This window comes from Pelobates fuscus, chromosome 12 (genome assembly GCF_036172605.1).
Source record: "Pelobates fuscus isolate aPelFus1 chromosome 12, aPelFus1.pri, whole genome shotgun sequence".
Taxonomy (NCBI): Eukaryota; Metazoa; Chordata; class Amphibia; order Anura; family Pelobatidae; genus Pelobates; species Pelobates fuscus.
Window position 1 is genome coordinate 44,750,358 of NC_086328.1, and position 25,677 is coordinate 44,776,034.

General features: G+C 41.1%; 1 protein-coding gene across 3 annotated transcripts in view; it reads right to left on the bottom strand.

Moving 5' to 3' along the window:
- CYLD (CYLD lysine 63 deubiquitinase) overlaps positions 1-25,677 on the bottom strand; it is a 69,739-nt gene that overhangs the window by 19,257 nt on the left and 24,805 nt on the right. The window contains exons 2-8 of one of the 3 annotated variants that reach the window (XM_063437989.1): positions 24,820-25,454; positions 23,168-23,470; positions 17,684-17,789; positions 12,316-12,414; positions 10,356-10,472; positions 3,231-3,290; positions 394-776 (exon numbers count right to left, since the gene is read on the bottom strand). In XM_063437989.1, the coding sequence (XP_063294059.1) occupies positions 394-776; positions 3,231-3,290; positions 10,356-10,472; positions 12,316-12,414; positions 17,684-17,789; positions 23,168-23,470; positions 24,820-25,329 (1,578 nt within the window). In that variant the 5' untranslated portion in view covers positions 25,330-25,454. Of the gene's footprint in view, positions 1-393; positions 777-3,230; positions 3,291-10,355; positions 10,476-12,315; positions 12,415-17,683; positions 17,790-23,167; positions 23,471-24,819; positions 25,455-25,677 lie in introns of all 3 variants that reach the window. The other 2 variants (XM_063437988.1, XM_063437990.1) reach the window with 2 other exon arrangements.

Consider the following 25,677-nt stretch of genomic DNA (forward strand, 5'->3'; position numbering starts at 1 on the left):
GCAAACAGCAACAAAAAAAAAAAGAAGTATTATCTTCTAGACAAAAAAAAAAAAAGCTTTCGTTTAGAATGCCTTGCAGGAGGTTGAAGCCCACGGGTAGGGTCCTCTTCTCCTTTTGTATCAATGTATCTAATTATATCTTATATCAGTCTATATAATTACCAATGTTCTTTTGGCGTATAGAGAATAAGTGTGCTATATAAGGACTGTTAAATTATTATTTTTTTCAGAACACACATAATAGAATATCGGGTTGTTAATTTTTTTCCAGTTTCTTTTGCAGTGAACTGGTTGAGGTTTAAAACCATCTAAAAACACTCATCTCAGTTACTACCAATTGAACATAGTAATACAGGAAACTGACTGAAGCTGGTTTATCTTGTTATCAATTACCAGTTCTAGTCCAGCCAACATCTCGTTGACTCCTGCAGGCTGACCAATCCAACGGATCACCCCATAAAAAGGAGGATTTTCTTTTACTTCAGCAAGCGATCCCACCTCGAGGCCATGCAGATTGGATATGTGGGGAAGTCCAGGTGGGCTGTCCTGGAGGGATACATTGTTTAGCTCTCCGATGACTGACTGCACTGATAAGGAGAGGGGTGTGTGTCCCATAGTGCCATTAGTGCTGGACATCTTAGAGAGGCTGAACGGTAGGGAGTGGAATCTGTTTTCACTCGGGGAGCAACTGCTTGTAGGAGGTTGTAGAGGTGGAGAGCAATGTCCGTAAGCTGCTGGGGAAGTCTCTGTCAGTGATTTTGCAGAATCTTCAACAACTGAAAAAAATACAATAAAAATTATTGTTACAGGGGAGGGAATCATCTAAGCAGTTTATTTTTTGTTTTGTTTTTTTATTTGTCAAACGGTCTAAGCTGTGTGTGAAAAATTTGTTCCCCAAGATCCTAAAACATGCATAGTCTGCTGCCTGAGAGATAATGAGAAACTAAAAAGGTGTAAGTGCTAAACTAAAACATACAAAGACCATTTGCACGAGCTGAGCTAAAAACAGAGGAAGTGAATCTAAAGATTTATTTCACCATAGCCATTTACAGTAAGATGCATTAAAACCACTACAATAAGTAGTGAGCACGGCGTGACCCTGACAGTGCCTACCTGCATGCCCCTCTGCCAATTGAGATTGGTTTTGGACTTTGCCAGCACTAAGTGATTGAAAGAGTCAGCGCTCTGGGTTGTGGTATTACAGGTAGATTTCCCAGTTATGCTTCAAACAGCTACCAGATGGTAGTCACAGACTTTTAGCTGGGATAGCCTTCTACTGATATCAGAGGGTATAACTTTTGGTTAGTGTAGGATTATTGTTGTGGTAAGGTTTAATATTCTGGGTTTATGATATATGCTGTTTTTACATTATGGCTACTGTAGTGTTAAAGGTAGGTATACGGTTAGAGTTAGTGTAAGCATAGTGTTAGGGGTAGGGATGCTATAGGTTGGATGGAAGATGTATAGGGTTAATGTTAACTACCAAAAATTCATTTCGACATAGAAACATAGAATGTGACGGCAGACAAGAACCATTGGGCCCATCTAGTCTGCTACTAGAGGGACTGTTTTCCGAGCACTCTAGTTTCCCTTTAATTTAAATCCGTTTTGGTGCTTAAGTTTCACTATAGGAATTTGAAATTAACGTTTACAGTAGAAGATTTACTTTCTGGAGGTAAAATAACTGCATGGTGGGAAAAAGCATGAATTTGTTTAAAGCGTGAACATTCATAATACAGAACATTTAGATTATGAGTAAAGCAGAAACACAGACACGCACAATTTTGATACGATCATTAATCAAATTAAAACCACCTACTGTGACGCAATAAAACAAGACACTTAAAGCAAATTACTGCTCTGACAGTGGAATATGAAACATATCCATATGTATTTGTTTCCCTACTCATCTTATCAAATTCCAAAACAGCCTTACGAGGAGAGCGCAAACATGAAGTAATAACATGAGGAGGGAAAGCCGAAAGGTGGCAGAAATCTGTTATAAATTAATATTGCATTAAATCTTGAACTTATGTCTGTCACAACCATTGTATACGCTCCCATTCACAGTGCTAGATGCAGTATTCCATAGTACTCAGTGGCTGGATTATCAGTACTGTGGATTACTACACCTAAATCAGAAAACTGATATGTCAGTCATTCACAGCAAAAGTATTTCTAATTTTCTTTATTTTATTTCTATGTCATAAACAGCAGATAAAACAGAGCTATGTGCTCTAAAGAAGATATAGGAATACAATCTTGATCTAAGTTTCATCTAGCATAAGGTAAAAGTAGAGAACCACTTGAAGTGCAAACTTTAAAGTTCCAAAGTTATAGAAGGTTAGAGCAGGCTTCCCCAAACTCCGGCCCTCCAGATGTTGATTTTCTTTATTACATGCCATATTTAGATAATCTAACCCAGGCTTCCCCAAATCCCGGCACTCCAGATGTTGCTGAACTACAACTCCCATGATTCTATGAATTAAAAAGATAGACTGAGAATCATGGGAGTTGTAGTTCAGCAACATCTGGAGTGCCGGGATTTGGGGAAGCCTGGGTTAGATTATCTAAATATGGCATGTAATAAAGAAAATCACAAAAAGGAACTTCTTAATAGATTAAAGGGACACTTAAGTAATCAAAACAACTTAAGCTTAATTCAGCAGTTTTGGTGTGTACATCATGCCTCTGCAGTCTCACTGCTCAATTCTCTGACATTTTAGAATTAAATTACCATAGTCCCACCACACTGCATGCAACATGCACAGCTCCATAGTCCCACCACACTGCATGCAACATGCACAGCCTTCCTAAACACTTACTTATTCCAAAATCTGTTTATTTCATAATTTCTTATCTTCTGCTCTGTGAATAGCTTGCTAGACCTCGCAGAAGCCTCTTGTATGTAATTAAAGTTCAATTTACAGAGCAGGAGATAAAAAACGTTTAAAGTTGGATTAAAAATAAAACCATTTTGTTTTCATGAAGGTTGTGTCAGTCACAGCCAGGAGAGGTGTGACTAGAGCTGCATGGGCAGAAACAGTGATTTAACTCCTAAATGGCAGTGAATTCAGCATCAAGACTGCAAGGGGCATGGTCTATACACTAAAAGTGCTTTCATAAGCAAAAGTTGTTTTGGTGACTATAGTGTTCCTTTAAGTGTCACATTTTTGCCAGAAAACCTGATACAGGCTTTAACGGTCAAGTAACAGAAAGGTCCAACATACTATCACAGCGGCTACTTTCCTGAATGCCAGAAGTTCCTCGGGGTGATCGATCACGAGACCCTGGAACAGAAAACACTTATGATTTACTACATTTATATTAAATATAGAAAACAGAGTTTATGCTACATTTACATATAAAACTTTCACTTTCCCTTCTGAATAATCATAATATGCACACAGAAAAGAGAAAAGGATTCAAAAACCAACTTTGCAGGCAGTAAAATGCACGTTGAATGTTTCATTACTATTGAATTTAAATAAATTGTTATCCCTGCACCTATCTGGTATTCTGGAGTTTTTAACCATCTCTTAAGGAATATCTACCTCATCCTTCCTTTTCTAGAGGGCATTTAAGTCTGAGCCAGCTATCTAAGTGGCTCAGCACAATGTGAGTGGGACCATATAGAGATTAATTTTATAAGTGGTTATAAGCTGTACTACTCTATTGTCTTTTTTTAATTATATATATATATATATATATATATTTCACATATATTGCACATTTTAGAGTGTCCTTTTATTGTGGCCAGCCTAAGGCACACCTTTGCAATAATCATGCTGTCTAATTAGCATCTTGGTATGCCACACCTGTGAGGTGGATGGATTATCTCGGCAAAGGAGAAGTGCCCACTAACACAGATTTAGACAAATTTTATTAAAGACACGGAGGCTCCTATTATGCATTCTCTTTCTTTATTATACTCCCAGCAGCAAGAAAAGGGAAGTATGAGAGAATCATAGAAAAAAGAAAACCATAACAATAGCCTGGTAACAGTAGCACCAATCAGCATACAGTATAATCCATATAGGTGTAGTGTTCCTTGACTCCTCCTCTTTCTTGCTGCTCCCTCAGACAAGTTAAGTACCTCATCTTGCTACTCCTGAATTTTTATACATTTATTTGTATTTAATTCCTACACATTAATTGGATATTCAATAGATTGTGTGTAATACTTAATATTGTTATATAATTATTGTTTGCTTCTGTGGTATCCCCTTCTGGTGTCAGGAGAGTGCTTCTTGCCTGCTTCAGGGAGTGATTCCTCCCTGCCCTCACCTATTGTTTCCCTGTTAGGTGACTGGGGCTGTTAATCTACCTTCTTGCACCTCCGGTTTATGCCCGTGGTCTTTCCGCGGTTTTGCGGGCGGCCGCGCATGCGCGGTCTCTGAAATGTATTTTCCCCTTGCGGTCCGGTCGCGCATGCACAGTTGGTAGCGCGGCGGCCATCTTTTTGGTTTTATGTCGCCAGGAGTGTAACTTACACTCGCGGCGGCCATTTTAACGCGATTTCGGCGGGAATCTGCTGAGTTTAAGCTCCTACCAGCTTCTCCTACCCGCCAAGCACTCTCCTAAGACCCAGACTGGGATTTTATTACAGGTTATTGTCTGTCCTATCTCTACCAAACTGTAAGTGTGGTGTGGAGGATTAATCTATCCTGACACCCTTCTTTTGTCCTGACTTTCCTCAAGCTAGTTTCCTTTACAGGTTACTACACTCTGCTATTTATATTGGCTAGGTACCAAGTGTATAGGGGATTTTACTGGGCCCAATATTTTCCACTATTTGAGCTAGGGTATATATATTCCCTGTAAAGATTTATCTGCTATGCAGGATCAGAGTGACAGACCTTCAGGGTCTATGTGCCCCACATCAGGCATTTCCCCCTCTAACAAGGGAGGTTTAAGTGACGCCAGCCTCATGGCATCTGAGGAGTTTCAATCCCTCCGGGACGCTACCATGGCACAATCCATTAACAGAGCGTTAACCTCTGCGATGGGGGTCATGTCGTCCTCTATCACTCAGTCTATAACAGAGGCACTGATACAGACACAGACTAGTGGAATGCAGAACACACGCAACCCGATACCCACTAACGTGGCACAACCAGGACGTAAGGCGTTGGCAAAGAGCAGACATGTGACCTCCCCTCCAGAACTGCAGGCTCAGCCTGCATTGAATGACACGCCTCAGGCTGTCAAAGATGGCGCGATACCACCGCGCACTAGAGCCCCTGGCCGGGCAAAATCGGCCAGAACTTGGAAACGGGCACGTGCCCATGGGGATTCGTCAGATTCGGACCGGAGTGTGGAGGAGGAGTATGAGGACGCCTATATGGATCACTACAGCGCGGAATTTTCAGATTCCGGGTCTGACATCCAAACAGGCGTTGCTACCCAAAAGAGTACGGCTCAGGGCACTGCGCCTCCTGACTCTGGCGAGGGCGACCATTTGCGGGACCCACTGGGTAACCCGTTATTTGACCCAGATGATCTCCGTCACCCTCGCTCGGCAGCATGGGAGCCGCCTGCTCACATTGCTAAGTATCTCGCACTTCGAGTGCGAAAGCCTTTATCTAAGGAGGGGCGCAATAAGTTACGGGCAGAATGCCCACGTCCCATCCTCCCAGACTCGGTGGAAAACACACCGAACGTGGACCCTCAGTTGGTCCAATTCTTGAACAAGTCTGGTTGGAAACCAAGGAAGGGATTAGATTTTTCCCTCAGAAATTGTCAAGACAAATTCCTTGATACTTTGGGACCCATAACTAAACTATACGAGCTAGTGGAGTCCGCCCAATCGGGCGAAAGCAAATTTGATTTTGAAGTAGCGATAGGCTGGTTGCAGAGATTAGTCTGCATGGTGGGTAACGCCAATGCGGCTATGGAGCCCAAACTGACCAGCATGGCGACCAACGAGCCGGGCCCAGCGGCTAAAGGCTTATTATTTGGCGAATCCTTTATTAAGGATCTGGGGCTGTACGTTAAGACGTTCACGGCGATTGATAAGGCTCAGACATCTCTTAAGAGAGTATTTGCACCACGGGTTTTTGGAGGGGCCGGCAGAGGAAGGAGCCGTCTACCCGGCCGTGGATTTCGAGGCTCAACCAGAGCCGGCAGAGGCTCCTTTAATAACCAGAGACCAGTCCCAGAGAGACACTATACCCCTTTCTTCCCATCTCGGGGACGGCCCTGGAGTTCCCGTGGACCACAGGGGTCTGTTTCAAGCAGACGACCTTATGGTGAGTACCGAATATCTCCATTTTTCCCATGTAAAAGTGGGGGGCAGACTGGCATTGTTTCAGCATGCTTGGAAGATTTTAACCGCAGATGTTTGGGTCTTAAATACGATACAAGGGTACCTGTTGGAGTTAACCTCCCACCCGGTTCAGACACAGTTCCCTCGAGAACTAAATATGGCCAGCCAACACCAGATGATGATCTCTACAGAGATCGCAGAATTAGCGTCCAAGAACGCTATTCAACAAATCCCATGGGACACAGAAGGTTTCGTGAGCAACTTGTTTCTGGTCCCCAAGAAAGGAGGCGGGGTACGTCCAGTAATAAATCTCCGGCCTCTAAATGCGTTTGTCCAATACCACCATTTCAAAATGGAGGGTATTCATCGCCTTCGGGACCTCCTCATACCATCAGATTGGATGGTCAAAATAGATTTACGGGACGCTTATCTGACAATCCCGATCGCAGAAGCGCACCGAAACCTACTACAGTTTCAGTGGCAGGGAACGAAGTGGAGGTTTGTATGTCTGCCGTTTGGCCTATCCTCCGCTCCATGGTGCTTCACAAAAGTGCTAAAACCAGTGATTGCCTTCCTGTGCACACGAGGGGTCAGATTAATAATTTATCTAGACGACATCCTTCTTCTGTCCCAATCTCAATCCCAACTTCGCATTCACCTATCCTGGACGATCCACCTTATCCAAAACTTAGGATTCTTGGTGAATTGGGAAAAATCAATTCTACAACCCTCCAGGCAGATGGAATTTCTGGGTTTCCAAGTCGACTCTGTTCAACAGAGGTTGTGTCTACCCAAAGACAAAATGATTTAGATCAAGAAGGAGATCAGACGGCTTATGCACCGTACGACTATTTCCCTCCGACAACTTGCGAGGATCATAGGGCTCTTGGCATCGTCCATACAGGCGATCTTTCCAGGACCGCTACACTACCGTGCCCTACAAAGACTCAAAGCCTCATATCTACGCTCTGGTCACTCATACGAAACCTGCGTCACACTGGACGAAGACTCCAGGGAGGAACTAGACTGGTGGCTAGCACACATGGAGGCATGGAACGGACGGGCGATATTTGGATCGACGCCGGACCTGGTCATAGAGTCGGACGCCAGCTTACACGGCTGGGGCGCGCATTGCGGGTCAGTTTCCACCGGTGGCAGATGGTCGAACGACCAGAGCTACTAGCAGCGTCTTTTGCCATTCGCAGTATGACCCCCACAGGCATTTCATGCTCAATCTTAATCAAGATGGACAACGTCTCAGCGGTACGTTATATCAACCATCTAGGGGGTACAAAATCGAAGGTTCTCGCTTTGATGGCCCAAGATTTTGGGCACTATTGCCTGAAACACAGCATTTCGGTAATAGCAGAATACATTCCGGGGCAGGACAATACAATGGCGGACTGGAACTCCCAATACCTTCGGGACGCAGGGGACTGGCATCTCCATCCAATGATTTTCCAGCGCCTCTCGCGGCTCTGGGGACCTTTCAGTATAGACCTCTTCGCGTCTCGACTGAACACCCAGCTTCCTCGGTTCTTCAGTTGGAGACCGGATCCAGATGCTCTGGCAACAGATGCATTCCTGCAGGACTGGACCAAGGACAAGAACTACGCGTTCCCCCCGTTCAACCTCATTTCTCGGACCCTGGCGGTCCTTCGATATTCCAAGGGGACGCTAGCACTGATAACCCCGTTATGGAGGTCACAACCTTGGTTTCCTCAATTATTAGAAATGTCGATAGATTTCCCACAGCTGTTGCCGGACATTCCCTACCTTCTTAACCAACCCAGAGGGAATGAGTCACGAACTGGCTAACCAAGGCCTACTGCAACTGATGGCATGGCTCATTTCAGGAGATCATGGAATTTCGAGGAGGTTTCGCAGACGACACTCAGTCTCTTGGCAGAGTCGTGGGCACCAGGTACCAGACGTGCCTACGGATCGGCTTGGAGAAAATGGTCTGATTGGTGCATGGGACAGTCAATGGATCCCATATCAGCTTCTACAAAAGCAATCCTACAATTTCTGACTCTACTCTTTGAGGAAGGGAAAGCCTTTCGTACTATAAATCTGTACAGATCAGCTGTATCGGCAAGACATATGGGGTTGGATGGCACCCCAATAGGTAAACATGCCCTTATCTGTCGTTTACTCAAAGGCATCCGTCTTACTTGACCTCCTCAAACTCGATATTCTTCCTTTTGTGATGTCAATGTGATGTTGCGATTGATCGAATCGTGGCCAATGAACCAGGAACTTTCACTGAAGCAATTGTCGCCCAAACTGTTGATGCTGTTTTGTTTACTTTCATGTAAACGAGTCGCTGATGTCAGGGCGCTAGACTGGCATGCACGTGTTTTTACCCCAAACGGAGTATCCTTTAATATTTCACGTAGAACGAAATCCTCGACTTAGGAAGTTTTCTACCCATCATTGCCGGACAACCCAAATTTGTGCCCGGTGTTATGTCTGAAGGAATATGAGCATCGCACGGCTTCACTCCGTCCAGGACAAATCCATCCACTGTTCATCTCATTGAAAAGACCTCACCTACCAGTATCTACTGCTACTTTAGCTCGTTGGATCAAGTGGTTGCTGTCAATGGCAGGCATAGACACCTCGATTTTTTTCTTCACATTCCGTTCGCGGAGCTATGGCCTCTAAAGCGTCCATGTTAGGTTGTAAATTGGAAGATATACTACGGGCAGCCGACTGGTCGAATGAGTCTACATTTCGTAATTTCTATTTACGCCCAGTGCAACACATTTCCAATACAGTGATTGCTCAGCTTTAAAATAGCATAATAGGAGCCTCCGTGTCTTTAATAAAATTACCAGATTATACTATTAACATGACGTAAAGTCATGATTTTATTAATGACACGGAGGCGAGTATTATTCCCACCCGCCCTACCCAGAGTGGTGAGTAAGTTACAACCCAGAACATGGAGCATTTAGGATGCCTTAATACGGTAGGTAAAAGATCATTCATGACACAGGTGAGTGAGTAGTCTATGAATATGACTTATGTGATACATATTTCGATCTAGCAATATGGCTGAAAAATTGATATAGTTACATCGTTTGATTAACATGGTTGACGAGTTGTTGATTGCGGAATAACAGTCACGAGATTTCGATATTACCATATTTCTCCTCTCTTTTAGCTTGAATACAACTGGAGAGTTCACGGTTGAAAAAGTTCTAGACTGAAGTTCCAGTTATGGTTTTTGGTTCGTGGATTCGTATTTATGGTTGGAATACTTGAATTTTGCACTAATGGTCTTCAGGATCTACGCAGAAAGAGGAGGAGTCAAGGAACACTACACCTATATGGATTATACTGTATGCTGATTGGTGCTACTGTTACCAGGCTATTGTTATTGTTTTCTTTTTTCTATGATTCTCTCATACTTCCCTTTTCTTGCTGCTGGGAGTATAATAAAGAAAGAGAATGCATAATACTCGCCTCCGTGTCATTAATAAAATCATGACTTTACGTCATGTTAATAGTAAAATCTGGTAATTTGTGAACAATATTTGAGAGAAATAGGCTTTTTGTGTACATAGAAAAAGTCTTAGATCTTTGAGTTCAGCTCATGAAAAATGGGGGCAAAAACAAAAGTGTTGCGTTTATAATTTTAGTGTTGCGTATTTACTATACATACTCTTGCTATTGTTTCCAGATGATTCACAACAGAAAAAAAAAGACAATTGCAATATGTACAATTCATCCTTATCAGTCCAGGACTAGCAGTACGAAATTTAATGAGGCCCTATAAGTAACATAGCTACTACAGCTCAATCTAGCATATACAATGCCAAAAGTCTGTAGGTTTTTTTTTTTTTTTTTCATTTTCAATTCAACTGAAAGCAGCTTGACAAAACCCAGGGCCGTCTCAGGCACCCATAGATCACTCCCTCTCCAGCACACTTGATAATCTGGAGTTTACACACATGTAGGCTGAGAGCACTGTGGGCAAGGGTTTTATACTAAAAAATGTCATAAAATATAGATTAACCCACCCCCCCCCAATCCAACCCAAGTTTAGAATTTCAGTCTGCACTCTGAATAGATTTTGTACCTTCTTCAATGTACCAAGTGTTCTTTGTTTTCTGCTGGTGTGGTGTTTCACCCGAGCTGCCATTTAAAGTATAAAAAAATTCTGAACGGTTCCTGCTTCCTGAATCAGAGGTAGATCCTGCTACAGAAAAAAAAAAAAAATGATACAACAATAAATATTCTTCCTTTTAAGACTAACAAAATAAGTTTCAAAAATTAAAAAACTACTACTTTGTCCTACACATATTCCTATACTAGTGATGGCTGTAAGGGGAAAAGGCATGGTGTATGGAGATTTCCATGTTCTCATGTGATCCTCCATAGACATTAGTGCTGTACTCTCGCACATGCGCAAGAATCCAGACCTGACATGGGCTCCTGACAGATGAAGCGCCTGCAGAAGACTCTGGTGGTGCAAAATATGCAAAGACACCAGAAGTTGACAGGGCCACTTTAAGCATAGGTATCCAATAGAAATATGCAACATTAACTGCTTTAAAGATTGCAAGGGATATTCAGTTGATGCTTACAAGAAAAGTCTGAATTGAGTGCACTAAAAGGGATAGTATCAAGCATGAAGAACATTCTTGGTTGGTTAAAATGCAAGTGAATTCAAATACAGCTATTATACTCCAAGAATGCTCAGAATGTTCAGAACGCTATCCTAAAATAAATGTGATTTTTAATTTTGTACACCAGATGAGCAAATTTTTTTACAGCTCATTTTTCATTCAGCGATGGTTTAAAGGGTTCTTCCAAGCGCTCAGTGACTGTAAGTGGGCATGGTGCTTGGAGTCTGTATGTACAGCATTTCACTATTAAACCTTGCACATGCAAAGAAATTGCTCCTTGTTGCTGGAGGTGTAACCTCTGGCAGTATCATCACAGTGTTATCTGCCAGTCAGGAACAAGAGTTCCGGGCTAGTGAATGTTAATTCTGTGCATAGTTGCCATGTATTGTCAGCATTGCTGGTGACAGTAAATGGAAGCACAGTCTCCCCATTTATGGTGCCCAAGTCTTCCTCGACATCTCTCTGCCTCACAGGGGAATGCTGTCACTAGACGAGGATCAGACTGTTGGAAGAGTGTTGGTAAGTTTTAGCAAGAGACTAGCAATACAGAGAATATATTGCTGTTGATAGAAAGGAAGAAGAGAAAAAAAAAAAAAAGAAAACATCTAACCCTTGTACTGAGTTGAGTTTGCTAGTAGAGGTTTGCTTAGGGAAAATAAAATATATTAATTGGTACAAAGATGTTTAAAAATAGTTTGAACGCATTTCTACGAGATCATTTGCGGTGTCAATTCTGGTTTATATCCATCAAAATAATTCATTATTTGATACTCCGTCCATAGATGTGAATTCAAAATGGAACAGACATTATTATGACAGGGTTATATAATACAGTGTGAGTTTATGGGAATTCAAATTAAATTAGAAATTTTAGGGCACAATGGGAAAAATATAAAAATTCTCCAAGTTTGTTCAATTCAGCTATTTTAGCATAAGAGCGGCAATTCCTAATTTAGTGAATAACTCCATGAGAACATCATTATCCCACTTTAAACACATTTACATGACATAATGATAGATCTTTTTGCAGTGTTACACCAACCTCCATGAGCACTTCTGCATTTGAAAGTGGTCACGGAGCAAGGAATCTGCACGTGCAGCATTTCAGCTAGAAACGCTGCACATACGGAGTAATCTGCACTTTTGTCCTGTGGGATATTTACAATCCCGGCACACGTGACTATGAGAAGCATTTGATTGGACCTCAGAGTGACGCATCGTGATGACAGAAGGGGAGGAGAAACGAGCAGGGAGAACCTTGTCTGGCATTGGATTCAATGTTTTATAATAAGAAGTGTTTTTTTTTCCCATAAAAAATGGTGATGGACATAACCGTGCCAAATAGGGCATTAGAAAGAAAAGGAAACATATTGTGATATATTGTTATATTAACCCTTGAAATCTGCATACCTGTGACCTTTGGTTTGCTGTGATTTGACAAGCTTTTTTCACTGCCACACCTTGAAGTAAAAGCAAGTTTTAGAGGCCTCCGTTCTTGGGTTACAGGTTCTATGGGGTGGAGGGGGGGAATAAAATTGAAAAATGTATTTAATTAAATAAAAAAATGCTGATCAGGTTTCCTGATCCCTGTAAAATGGAATGTAAACATACTAGGTTTAAAATGAAAAACAAAATATTCCTTTCATTGTATTTGCAAATAACCATTAACGAAAAGTTGTATATACACTCACAAAACAAACGATTATCAGCCACAACATTAAAACCACATGTTTAATACTGTGTAGGTCCTCCTAAAGCTACCAAAACAGCTCTGTGTCAAGTCATGGACTCCATTAGCCTTTTAAACATTCATCACTAACTGAGGCCCCATCTGACAGAGCATCGAAAGATACCTAGGGATCCTTGATATCAGCAGGGATTTAACCTCTGCTGGTACCTTTACTGTATGAATGTTTATGGCATCAAAGGGCATTTAAGCCCTGCTCAACAACAAAGAGCTCCACGTGGTCCTAAAGTGGTTCAAGTATACAGGCTCTAAAACATCAATGAAATAATCAATTCATAGACTGGAATCTCATTTGAGTAGAGCCTTCTTCACCTCTGGGTCTCTGTTGTATTCTGTATGCAAATCACGTCTTGTCAAATTTCCTCATTGTAGAATTCTAAAGCGCTACAGAATATGTTGGCGCTATGTAAATGCTAATAATAACAATTGAGTACAATAGGATCACTTTAAACCTGATGGCTATCAGATGCTTCTCCATCTCTGCTGAAATGTTAACTTTGTCACACTGTAGGATATTGACTTTTTCAAAGTTCAATAATTGAAAATCTACAGAAAACTTCTGTACTTTTTCACAAACTTTGCCTTCTTTCACAGTGTGTTAAAAGCATTCTACTTAAAGAAGATGTATCTTTACATGGTTTTACAATTTTTATCTCAAATTGTGATGGATGGACTTATCCCTGTCTTGTTTTGCACAAGCTCACAGCGCCATTTTGTGACGTTCTGCCATGAACATAGGCATCTCTGTATGGTGGGGACTTATATTAAAGTAAGTCTACATGTTATCCATAGGTGAAAATGTTTTTGCCATGTTATTTTTGCTGCATGCTGTGGTCTATGTATGCTGGCTATTTTTCTACAATAAACGGTCAGAGTTCTTTTGAGTTGCCAAGAAGAAGCTTGTTTTGTCTTCTCCTTGAAGTCTCACAGGATTTGCCATTCACTGTTCTCTACAGAGTAATTGGTAATAAGAGTATGGCCAGAGGACGAAATAGAAAGAATATCCTATAGTAGCCAGAAACCAGTGCAGTATATACAGTACTATATTGCCAGTGCATAAGCTACTAAAGTCCTAGCATTTGGTGGAGCAGTTACTGGTGCAGGTTCTGTAAAAAGAAGCAAACGGACGATAGCTTGCCTGAACTGTTGCTCCTTCAGTGACAGACGCCAGGGTTGTCACGCAAATGTATATATATATAAAATGTTAAAACAAAAGAAAGAATGTAGCGCTTTTACAAATACAGATGGAATAAATGAATCACCTGTTTAGGTTCAGATAGAAGTTCGCCCCTTTTTTAATATCGAAATATACGTAGGTATCTATAAAAAATAATAATCAAACCTAGTATAGATCATACAAAATTTAATCCGGATTTAGCACATTGTTGCACTTTTATTTGTTATTTTTAATTTGTGTCAATAAATCTTTTTAAATCTATTCATCGTATCCTGATTCCCAGCCTTTCAACTTTTAAAGAAGGGAGTGCAGTCCTTAATCTGCATATTGCTAAAAAATTGAGTCATTACTTTATGACTCTAGATTTGTAAGTACCCACAATACTGCGCAATTGTGTATATTTCTACTTTCTACACAGAACGAGAGTTATATCGCTAATAGGGGTGGGTCGCCTAAAACAGAACCAGAAGTGATCCAAACCAGAGCTGGGTCCATAGCTCTTTGTTTGTGAGTGCAAATTTATTAAAATTGGAATTCAACATTTTATTTTGTATGATCTATACTATGTTCGATTATTATTTTTTATAGATACCTACGTATATTTCGATATTAAAAAAAAAGGGGATAACTTCTATCTGAACCTAAACAGTTGATTTATTTATTCCATCTGTATTTGTAAAAGCGCTACATTCTCTCTTTTGTTTTGCATTTTTTGTCATGGTGTTATTGTAAGGAAACACTTGAATGTATAGCATCTAATTGAAATTGATCATATATTGGTCTATTGAATTTGAAACTAATAAACGCTGGTTTCTAACCATTCCTCTTTTTACACTATATATATTTTAAGTTTATTTGATTAGGATTTGATTTACAAGTTTCAGCAGTGACACTGGAAGATGCAGTGGGCTGGCACAAACACCTACTGTTAAATGGACACTCTGGATCCCTAAAACAAACTGCTTTATGTGTGAAGAGTTTGTCCTTTTCTTTTCATTATAGAAAAAGTGCAAATTCCACAAGAACTAGTCACTATTACAAATTATTATTATTGCCATTTACATAGTGTCAACTTTATCCGCATCAATTCACAATATTATAAAGGGGGAAATTTAACAATAAATGGGACAATTATAAAATGGTACATGAACAACAGCTTGGTGATGACCCTGGTCGAATGAGCTTACAATCTAATCAGACAACTGGTCCTATAACCTGGTTGTTAAACTCAGTAGAGCTATACATTGGCTGTGAGTTAGCTAACAAATGATATAGCGGACACTACATTCCATGGTGGTTATGTAACGGATATTTAAACAGACTCAGTGTGTGAGTTTAGGCAATAACCCCATCTGTCTCCCTGTTTTTTTTTGCTGTGGTGTCCAGCTCTGGAGATACACAGACACACAGACACACAGACACACAGACACCTAGCTTTACTTTAAATAGACGTTTGTTAAAAAGGGACACTCCAGATGTCCAGATCCTTCAGCTTTGGTGTCCTCTTTATTTCACAACAAGTGCAGATTTCAATAGAAATCAGCACTTTTACAAATTCTGTCATTTCACTGCTCCACTTATTTACACTTTTACAAATTAACCTAGTTACACCCACTGACTGTCAGGCAACTGATCCTGTAACTTACTGTTTCTTAAACTCAGTGGAGCTAAACTTAAGAGGCAGGCAAACGCCTAGAGCACCGTGCTTGCAAAGACCTCCTTGCAAAGATAGCTTGGGGATAGGTTGGGAAAAAAGGGGGCGCCTTGCAAATGCTTCAGACGAGAAATGCAGCTTTTGCAAGCGGTTTTGTGGTTTACTCCCAAATGAATTTAAAAAATATGCATTTTTAGGGTATATCTAATAAACAGTGATTTTTTTTATTTTATTTGGGGAATGGGGAAGCAGAATGCCCATTTAACTGTTGGCCTTTGAGAGAAGGAAGAAACAAAAACAAAAAAACGCAAAGTGTTGTTTAAACAGAGGTCCAGACACAGTCTCCAAAGACAAAAGCACAAATTGACCAAAAAAAGTTCTTCATTAACCAGAACTCAATATATCTACAGATATTTAACTAGTAATTCAAAGTAACAATATTGGAAGCAAAACAATGAAAAGTTTGTACCATCAAAAAGAAAAATCTTAATTACACCTGTAGTCCATCATCACAATATATTATATAAACACATTTACACACTAACATTGTTATCATTGTTCAAGTTGTTTACCAGCACTGCCTTACCCGTTTAAATCACTAGCTTCATACATCACCTATCTGTAGCGCTTCTACTCACATATTTGCAAAAAAATATTGGTTAAATTTTAAACTTTAAAGGGACACTATAGTCATAAGAAACACCAGAGCTTAATATAATGTTCTAGTGTGGCTATAGCCTGTCCCTGCAGGCCTTTCACTGTAAATGCAGCCTTTTCTGAAAAAAAGGCAGTGTTGGCATTACTTCCTAGAAACACCTCTAGTGGCAGTCACTCAAGACGAGCACTACAGGTGCTTCCTATTTCATTGTTGCACAATGTGCAGCATCTCCACACACTGCACAGATATGCTGAATGCTTCCCATAGATTCAATACATCCCTATGAGGAGATGCTGATTGGTGCAGCACAGCGGTCTGTCACATATGGCCAATCGTCTCCTAATGCTTTTTCTAAGGGAAAACACTGCATTGGTTGAAATGGACAAGAATGAGGACCTCAGCCATGGAGGTGGGGCTAGCCACAGTGAGACTAGAACAGCATTTAAAAAAAAAAAAAGTGTAAGGCCTTTTCATTCCATTCTGAGAGCGTCTGGGGATCTAAACAGGTGCTCTAGCACAATAGTGTTCCTTTAACCCCTTAAGGACCAAACTTCTGGAATAAAAGGGAATTATGACGTGTCACACATGTCATGTGTCCTTAAGGGGTTAAAGGGAAACTCCAGTGCCAGGAAACAATCCGTTTTCCTGGCACTGCAGGTCCCCTCTCACCTCCCAATCCCCGGTTGCTAAAGGGGTGAAAAACCCCTTCAGTCACTTACCAGAGGCAGCGACATGTCCCACGTCGCCGCTTCTTCCTCCACCGTCGCTCCTTCTCTGCATTACATCAACCGGTGGGCGAGACTGATCCCGCCCGCCGGCTGAGGAGACCTAATGCGCATGCTTTTCAATGCTTTCCTATGGGGAATTGAGCGACGCTGGAGGTCGTCACACAGCATGAGGACGTCCAGCGACGCTCTAGCACAAGTTTCCTGTGCTATGGACACGGAAGTGCCCTCTACTGGATGTCTAGTAGACAGTAGAGGAGGAGTTAACCCTGCAATGCAATTATTGCAGTTTATAAAAAACTGCAATAATTACACTTGCAGGGTTAAGAGTAGTGGGAGTTGGCACCCAGACCACTCCAATGGGCAGAAGTGGTCTGGATGCCTACAGTGTCCCCTTGACTAAATGGTATAAACATGAGTGGTGTCATTTATTTTTTCGGTGCTATAATAGAGTAAGACAAGTATTAGACCGGTTACCTATAGGCACCCAGACCACTTAAGTTCATTGAAGTGGTCTGGGTACAGTGTCCCTATGGCACTTGGTGTTGCAATGCAAAACACTGCAGTTAAAAATAAATAAAAATTAAACACACACTAGTGGCGGACTACTAGACAGAGAGCTATAGTGCCAGGAATACAGCTTGTAATCTTGGGACTATAGTTTCCCTCTAACATCATAATAAAACCAAACACTGCACCAACAGAATACATCCCAATATTTAAGTTGTCAAAAGCTAATTCTAAATAATTATGAACTAGATAATATAAAGGTTAAACTGTACCTATGTGGATAAATAATATATTGCACTTTTCTTACCTGGTATAATATCATTGATGTGCAGGAGAAGAGTGCTCTCCACACTAGCAAAACTACACAGCTGAATTCCATTATATCTCCCGTCCCAGTTTCCTATAGGATTATCCTAAACAGAAACAGAATACATTATGTAATACACTACATGTGGACATAATGACAATCACCTTATTACAGATTATCACAAGCTAGTAAGGAACCAAAATATATTTCAGAGGACTGCTTGCGGAGCACTGTATAAGTACTTTTAGTTTATTGCATTATTTTCTTTGGACAAAAAGGTTTTTGGCACTTTGAGATTATGAATAGGATAGTGGCGCCTTACTGCGGCTGAAATGTGGTAGACCGCGCCAGAACTAGAAAATATATACAGAGTTAAAATATCAAATACCGTATTTTTCGCTCTATAAGACGCACTTTTTTCCCCCTCAAAAGTAAGGGGAAATGTCTGTGCGTCTTATAGAGCAAATGTGAAGGTTTACTTACCTGTATTGTAACGTGGGCCAGCAGAACAGCGCACACCGCGGTACAGGAACTTAAATTTCAGCTTCCAGTTTCCGGCCGGACTGAAAGGAAGCATGCACTTCCTTTCATTCCGTCCGGAAACCGAAATTTAAGTTCCTGTACTGCGGTGCGCGCTTTTCTGCTGGCCCACGCTACAACACAGGTAAGTAACTAAGGGACACTATGGGACAAGGGGAGGGGGGACACACTATGGGAAGGAAAGATCACTATGGGACGGGACAAGGGGATGGGGGGACACTATGGGAGGAAAAGATCACTATGGGCCGGGGGGGGGGGGACACTATGGGACAAAGGGAGGGGGGGGGGCGAACACTATTGGACAAGGGGAGGGGGGGACACTATGGGAGTGAAAGATCACTATTGGACAAGGGGAGGGGGGGACACTATGGGAGAGGGGAGGAGAAAACTATTGGACAAGGGGAGGGGGGACACTATAGGAGAGGGGAGGAGAACACTATTGGACAAAGGGGGGGAGAACACTATTGGACAAGAGGGAGATGTTAAAGAACACTATGGGACAGGGGAGGGAGGGTTAAATAACATTATGGGACAGGGGAGGGGGGTTTAAAGAACAATATGGGACAGGGGAGGGGGGTTTAAAGAACACTATCCGACAGGGGAGGGGGATTAAAGAACACTATGGGGCAGGGGAACGGGGGTTTAAGAACACTATGGGGCAGGGGAAGGGGGGGTTTAAGAACACTATGGGGCAGGGGAAGGGGGGTTTAAGAACACTATGGGACAGGGGAGGGGGGTTAAAGATCAGTATGGGACAGGAGAGGGGAGTGGGTTGTAAGGAACAGTATGGGACAGGGGAGGGGGGTGTTAAGAAACACTATGGGACAGTTTGCTCAGAATATTTTTTTTTCTGGGTTTCCTCCTCTAAAAACTAGGTACGTCTTATGGTGTGGTGCATCTTATGGAGCGAACAATACGGTAACATGCATATACATACACTTATGGAAGATCAGTGGTTAATTATTGCCTTTGGAAAACCTCAGAAAAAGACAAAATAGGAGAAATAATAGAGCAATATGTCACATCTATTCGTAATAGTTAACCCAATAATAGACCAACTCATAATTTCTAGAGTAACAGAACTCTGCTGTATAGCGCCTGGACGATATAATCCCCGTATCTTTGTAACATCTGTTTTTGCAGTCGATCCATAAAAAGGTAAATAAACACGTTTGAAGTTCTCCAACTTTACAAAAAAATAAGGGGGAAAAAATCCTTATTGATACCAGAATGGCAGTCAGATCTCTCCTTGGATTAGCAAACTGTTACCCCACATGTTGAAAATTATAAACCTGAATATTATCTTTAATGGTTAAAGCAGAGTATCTACAGAACCCTGAAGAAGAGTGTGTACCATAATCTCAAATGAACATTAATGGCCCCATTTAAAGGAACACTTCAAACTTCATCTTGCTGAAGTGCTTTAAGTGTTAAGATATGGTCCTCTTTTTGCATTTTATGTCAGTGCCATTTGAAAAGAAATCTGCACTTTTCAAAATTAACCTTATTATACTGCACCAGCTGTCAACTATGTCATACATATATACATATATACACACACACACCAATTGTTTTTGTTGTTTTAATGAAGTGTTCCTTTAAGAATAGGCCCAATAGTACAGAATTATGCAAATCATAACATTTAAACCACTCGGTGGTCCCTGAGGACTATAATAATGTTTAAAAAGGGGCAGGGCCTGGCAACTGACAAAGCAGGACACATGTTGAGGTAACTCCTCAGCCTCAAAGTAATTTTTGTACCTAAAAAAGGACAATCTGCCTTTTAATTTCGTGTAGCACGGTCACACCTCGACCTCGGGGTGTATAGGCAACCTCCCGGTGTGAAAACCCGATGACAGTGTACTCGTGGAGGCGAAGGCTCCTTGCGGGCCTGCTAATTACTACCGGGTGGGAGATGCGCCGGTCATTCCGTCCATTATTCGACAGTCAGTGCCCGGTGCAGCATCAACCGGCCTCACTGACACACAAATTTTGGGAAAATTTACTGGAACGGATGAAGTAGGCTCCCCCTGCGAAATCAACACGGGTGAGAGAGCAGATACGCAGTGGGACGAGGCCAGAGGGACCCCCCAAAGGCAAAACGACCACACAAACAGCGCAACATACTACTGTACGCCTTCCTGGACCTAGGGCCATCTGGGGAATACCCCCAAAAACACCGCCCACACATGCGGAAGGAAATGAAACGGCGAAACGTACTCCAACGCGATACAGCTCCCGGCAATTTCCCGGGTGGGAAGAATTTGGACTCGGGGAGACTCCAAGTTCGTGGCAACAGGGTTCAGACTCTGGAACTCCCCCTGGGGCATGGCCTCTGACAAGCAGCAGGTCTCACTACAGTGGACAATTTAAACATGAAAGATGGGTGCCCAGCCAGGGTATCGGCTGACTTTCCAATTTTGGGTGCTGGCTGCCATCCAAGATAAGTCTCCTGACAGGGACTCTAACCTAGGCTAATGCAAACCCAGCAGCATGATAGCGACATAAACCATATAATATGATTTAACACTGTTAATATGCGAAAACATTTCCAGATTTTATAAGTCTCCTAGCTTTACCTACAATTATTGCTCAGACAGGTGACCCCAGCTTGTCTTCTCACTTCTGAACTGTATCACCCTGTCCAGACATAAATCTACAGTTTAAATCACTCAGTGAAATCTTTCGCCTAATCTATGTTGTCTTGTTTTACTCTACTTAATTTTGCTTAAAGAATAGTGCAACGTATTTTCATGCCATGCCTATGTACCGCTATGTATGCTATTGATTGTCTGCTTATGCTGTCGTGGCATTGCAAACTTGGTTGTAACTACCTCCACTGCAAAAAAAAATAAAACATTTAAAAAAAAAAAAGGCTTAAAAAATAAAACAACATATACATACATACTTGAATGCAATCGGTTTAACTTCTCATATCCCACTTGGCACTGCTAATGCATTCTTTAAGATTCAATATCTAATCTTGCTTACAAAGATATGCCAAAGTTCCATGACACCAAAATTTGCTTTGTAACCCCAGGTGTGTGAAAATTTAAATAAATCCATCTTTCCAAGGTAGTAGTCGATCATGACAATCTACTTATCATGGCACACTAAATACATTTTCAGACTGGGCATCCAGCCTAGAGCCTAGGACATCGACAGGGTTACTCACTAAACTCCAAATGTTTGCAAATTAAATCCATATGAAAAAAAATAAATAAAAGAAACAACCGTTCTGTTAACGGTTCTATTGTATTGGTTAGTAACTTAAGGCCTGGCTAGTAGCCTAGAACTTGAAATTTTAAGACCTGTTGTGAGCTTTGCCAACTGTGTGTAATGTTTGCCTGTGTGCAATATTTGCTGGTTGTGTGCAATGTTTGCTGTCAGTGTGTAGTGTGTGTGATGTTTGCTGGTAGTGTGTACATTTGGTTTGTGTGCAAGCTCTGTATTCGACCCCCTCCTAGATAGGCCCCACTGAATGAGAATGACTACACCTCTGGTGGGCGAACACCAAAGTAATCAATTCATTGTGGGCATGATGTTCAGTGAGTGAGAGCATATATGGGTGCCCTTTGACTCATTTGAGAACCCAAGACCGCAAGTGAGTGATTGCAGTGGTCTGCACCCACAAAAATCTTGTTTTCTAGCCTTTCTTCATAAACGGTAATTAATTGAGGGGTATGGCTTATGAGCAATAAATGTTAATGTAGTTGGGACAATGAATTAGGAAAATTAATCTGAAGAATAATATTGTGGTTATTAAAGGATCACTATAGGGTCAGGAACACAAACATGTCTTCCTGACCCTATAGTGTTAAAACCACCATCTAGCCCCCCTGGGCCCCTTATGCCTCCATAAATATAGTAAAAATCTTACTGTATTCAAGCCTGAAGCTGTAAATCTGCATGCTGTTAGATTAAGACAAACAATCAGTCTGCTGACATCAGAAGTGTTAGCCTGATCCAATCACAATGCTTCCCCATAGGATTGGCTAAGACTGAGGAGGCGGCAGATCAGGGGCAGAGCCAGCATGATTCAAACACAGCCCTGGCCAATCAGCATCTCCTCATAGAGATGAATTGAATCAATGAATCTCTATGAGGAACGTTCAGTGTCTGCATGCAGAGGGAGGAGATACTGAATCTTTGGATGCATTTTAGGCAGCAATGAACCAGGAAGGATCTCTAACAGCCATCTGAGGAGTGGCCAGTGAAGTTATCACTAGGCTGTAATGTAAACATTGCATTTTCTCTAAAAAGACTGTTTACAGCAAAAAGCCTGAAGGTAGTGATTCTACTCACCAGAACAAATTCAATAAGCTGTAGTTGTTCTGGTGACTATAGTGTCCCTTTAAGAGACTATATTCTATATATCCACTTGGGGAGGTTTAAGATGTGATGACAAGTGGGTGTTACAGAGGAATTGGGAATGCACTGAATAATTTGTAAAGTGCACAGCAGGGATAGATTCATGAATAAAGTAAAATTTTGGTGGGTGGGGGAATAGCTTCAGCATTTTGCATGTGGACCTGGGCAGTAAACATCTTGGGTCTCCTCTCACATAATAGTATACAATTAGAAATGTATTAAATTACAATTACATAAAATGCAAAACATAATGGTGGGAGGCATCTTCGCTGAGTGTCTGGTGGATGCCATGATCCTGCTTCCTGGTGACCGGAACCTGCAGCAGGTGTTGTTTACTGTAAAAAGCTACCTTCAGTCCAGTATGCCTGAATAACACCTAAACTGCAAACCAGAAGTTTAAGGTCACCATTCAGGAAGATCGTTTGATGTCCCTAAGCTATAATTCAGATCTGCGGAGCTGAATCTCAGCTGCCTGTATACTGAGGAGCTCAGGCACCTGGGCTAGCTCGTTCTTCTGAATCAGATTATCTAAGACTATGTATAAATTGTGTGCAGATCTTCTAAACCACTTACCATATCTACACCAACAAAGTAGCCAAGACTTTCTTTTCCTGGAAGGACGTCACAAAATATAACTGTTCCAAACTCCATGCCTTCCCCAATTTTCAAAGATACTCTGGAGTTTATTTCCAATGGAGGGATTTCTGACTGGCTGGAGTCCACAGGGGATGCATAGTCACACTCCACTTCTTCATCATCTTCCTCACACAACTCCAACTTGTCCAGAGCCACAAACACTCCACACTCGTCATCACAGCGGAAAAGATGTTTCCCTTGATAAGAGCCATCTGTAAATCCTTGACCCCGGCCATCTTCCTGAGAGAATAGAAAATGTATAAAGTGTTTTGATAAATAGACTTACAGACTGGTTGGATTATTTCTTACTGCACATTTAAACCAAAAACCAACAATGACACAAATCGATACTTTCAGAGAATTCAAAAGTTTTTTTGTTTTAATACAAATTCCTCTACAAGAATGCAGATATATCCTAAATAGTATTTTGTCACAGCAGATCTGCCAATTTTTTAAAAGATTTTTACACAATGATCGAATTTTGAAAAGCAGCCTTTACAGTGCATTGGAATATCATCCAAATTTGAATGTGTTTAAAAGTTACCCATAAAACAAAGTAGGGAATAGTTAGTGTCACTTACACTTTGACAAGTCAAAATCCAGAAAATGAATCAATGCATCTCTATGAGGAAAATTAAGCTTACCCATGCAGAGCGTGGGGACGCTGAATGGCAGGGCAGCTTATTGTGCCAGGAAGCCCCTCCAGTGGCCATCAGAGGAAAGGCAACTTGGAGGTGTCCCTATGGGCAATGTAAGTACTGTATTTTTTCTGAAAAGTCACTGTTTACATAAAAATGCCTAAAGGGCTCAATTATACTCACCAGAACAACTACATAAAGCTGTAGTTGTTCTGGTGACTATAGTATCCCTTTAAATATGATAACTTCTAGCAGTATTAAACATCTGACAATGGCCAACATTAAACTTGACTAATACAATGGCCATGTAATCAGTGATGTAAATCTGTGCGTGCTGGGTTACAGCCAAGTACTAAAAGGCAAAGTCATAAGTTATTAGATTATTTAAGACTAGTATATTCTTGATAATAAGACTTCAAGTAAACACAATGGGAAACAGCACTCCATGAATAAATATTATGCAAGTAAATGGTAGTTACAACCTATATGCTTTAATTTGTTTTAGTGAATATAATGCCTCAGCTGCTCAACAATTGCAGTTTGAAACGGTTATGAGAACAGAAACTTCTATATTTAGCTATAGATAAATCGGTTATTTTTTGTTCTATATTTATTTTCAGTTCATCGGCGTCTCTCTCACTCTACTGTGATCCATCCCAGTATTATAAACTGGCTCCAGATCATATGTATTTTACACAGCTAAATATTTCATTGGTAAATTGAAACAAGTAAAAATAGTGAGAAAACAACTTAAAAAATTAAAAAACTAAGCACAAACTTAACTGTTAAATTTTGATACAAGGCATACATAGACCGATATAATATATAGCAAGCATAAAATGCCTAATGCAAAGCACTGAATGATGATAAACAAAAAACACAAAACACAAAACAGCACATAATAAAAAGAAATACAGGTAGAGTTAAAACAAAAACACAACACACACTTACCAGTAACTCCACCCCAAACCATATGCCAGTGACCGAACGTTCAGGAAGCAGTGGTCCCCTATAACGAACAACTCCTGGGAAAGGTCCCTCTCCAGGCCTAAGATATACCCTCACAGCTGAACCAGGCTCAATCTGAAGTGCTTTTGAAAGTCTGACTTTGTTCTTGAACAGGCTATATCTCTCCTCGCAGTTGGTAACAGCCAAAAGAACTTCAGCCAACTTCTCTGTTATTTCAATAACTTCTTTCTCTTCTACAAAGAGGAGAGCATGCGGTTGTTCCAGTATCTTTAATGCAATCTGTAACTTTTTACTCTTAGAGGAAGGGATGCCCCTGCTGTGTGCCAGTGCAGAACGCTCTTGGACATATTGACCAATGCTTCCTCTGGGAATCTTGATCTGTTTTTGGGTTTGTTTGTCAACCAAACTGCTCTCTTGGATTAATATGTAAAATATCCGCTCTTCCCAATAAGTGGAGCTACTTTTCTCTTGCACCCAGGGATTTGATGTCATGATGATGTGGTGAGATATGGTTGACAAAAGTTCAATAAATCCAAGACTCAGAGTCAAGTATTCCAGTAGATGATCCAAACCTTGACAGTGCCATATACATGATAAGATACGAGTGGGCAAGTGACCTAAAAATATAAACGAATACTATTATTATTATTATATATGTGCAACATAGAAAGTGGGACCAAATATACCAATTGTATAAACACTGTATTTCAAAGAGCAACCAAAGGGGCCAAACTTTATCAACATCCTCATAAATAAAAAATTAGCCATCCCTGAATTAAGATCATTGGTAGTACCACGTCCTCATAAAAAGTGAGTAATCCCTAAACTTGGATTATTAGT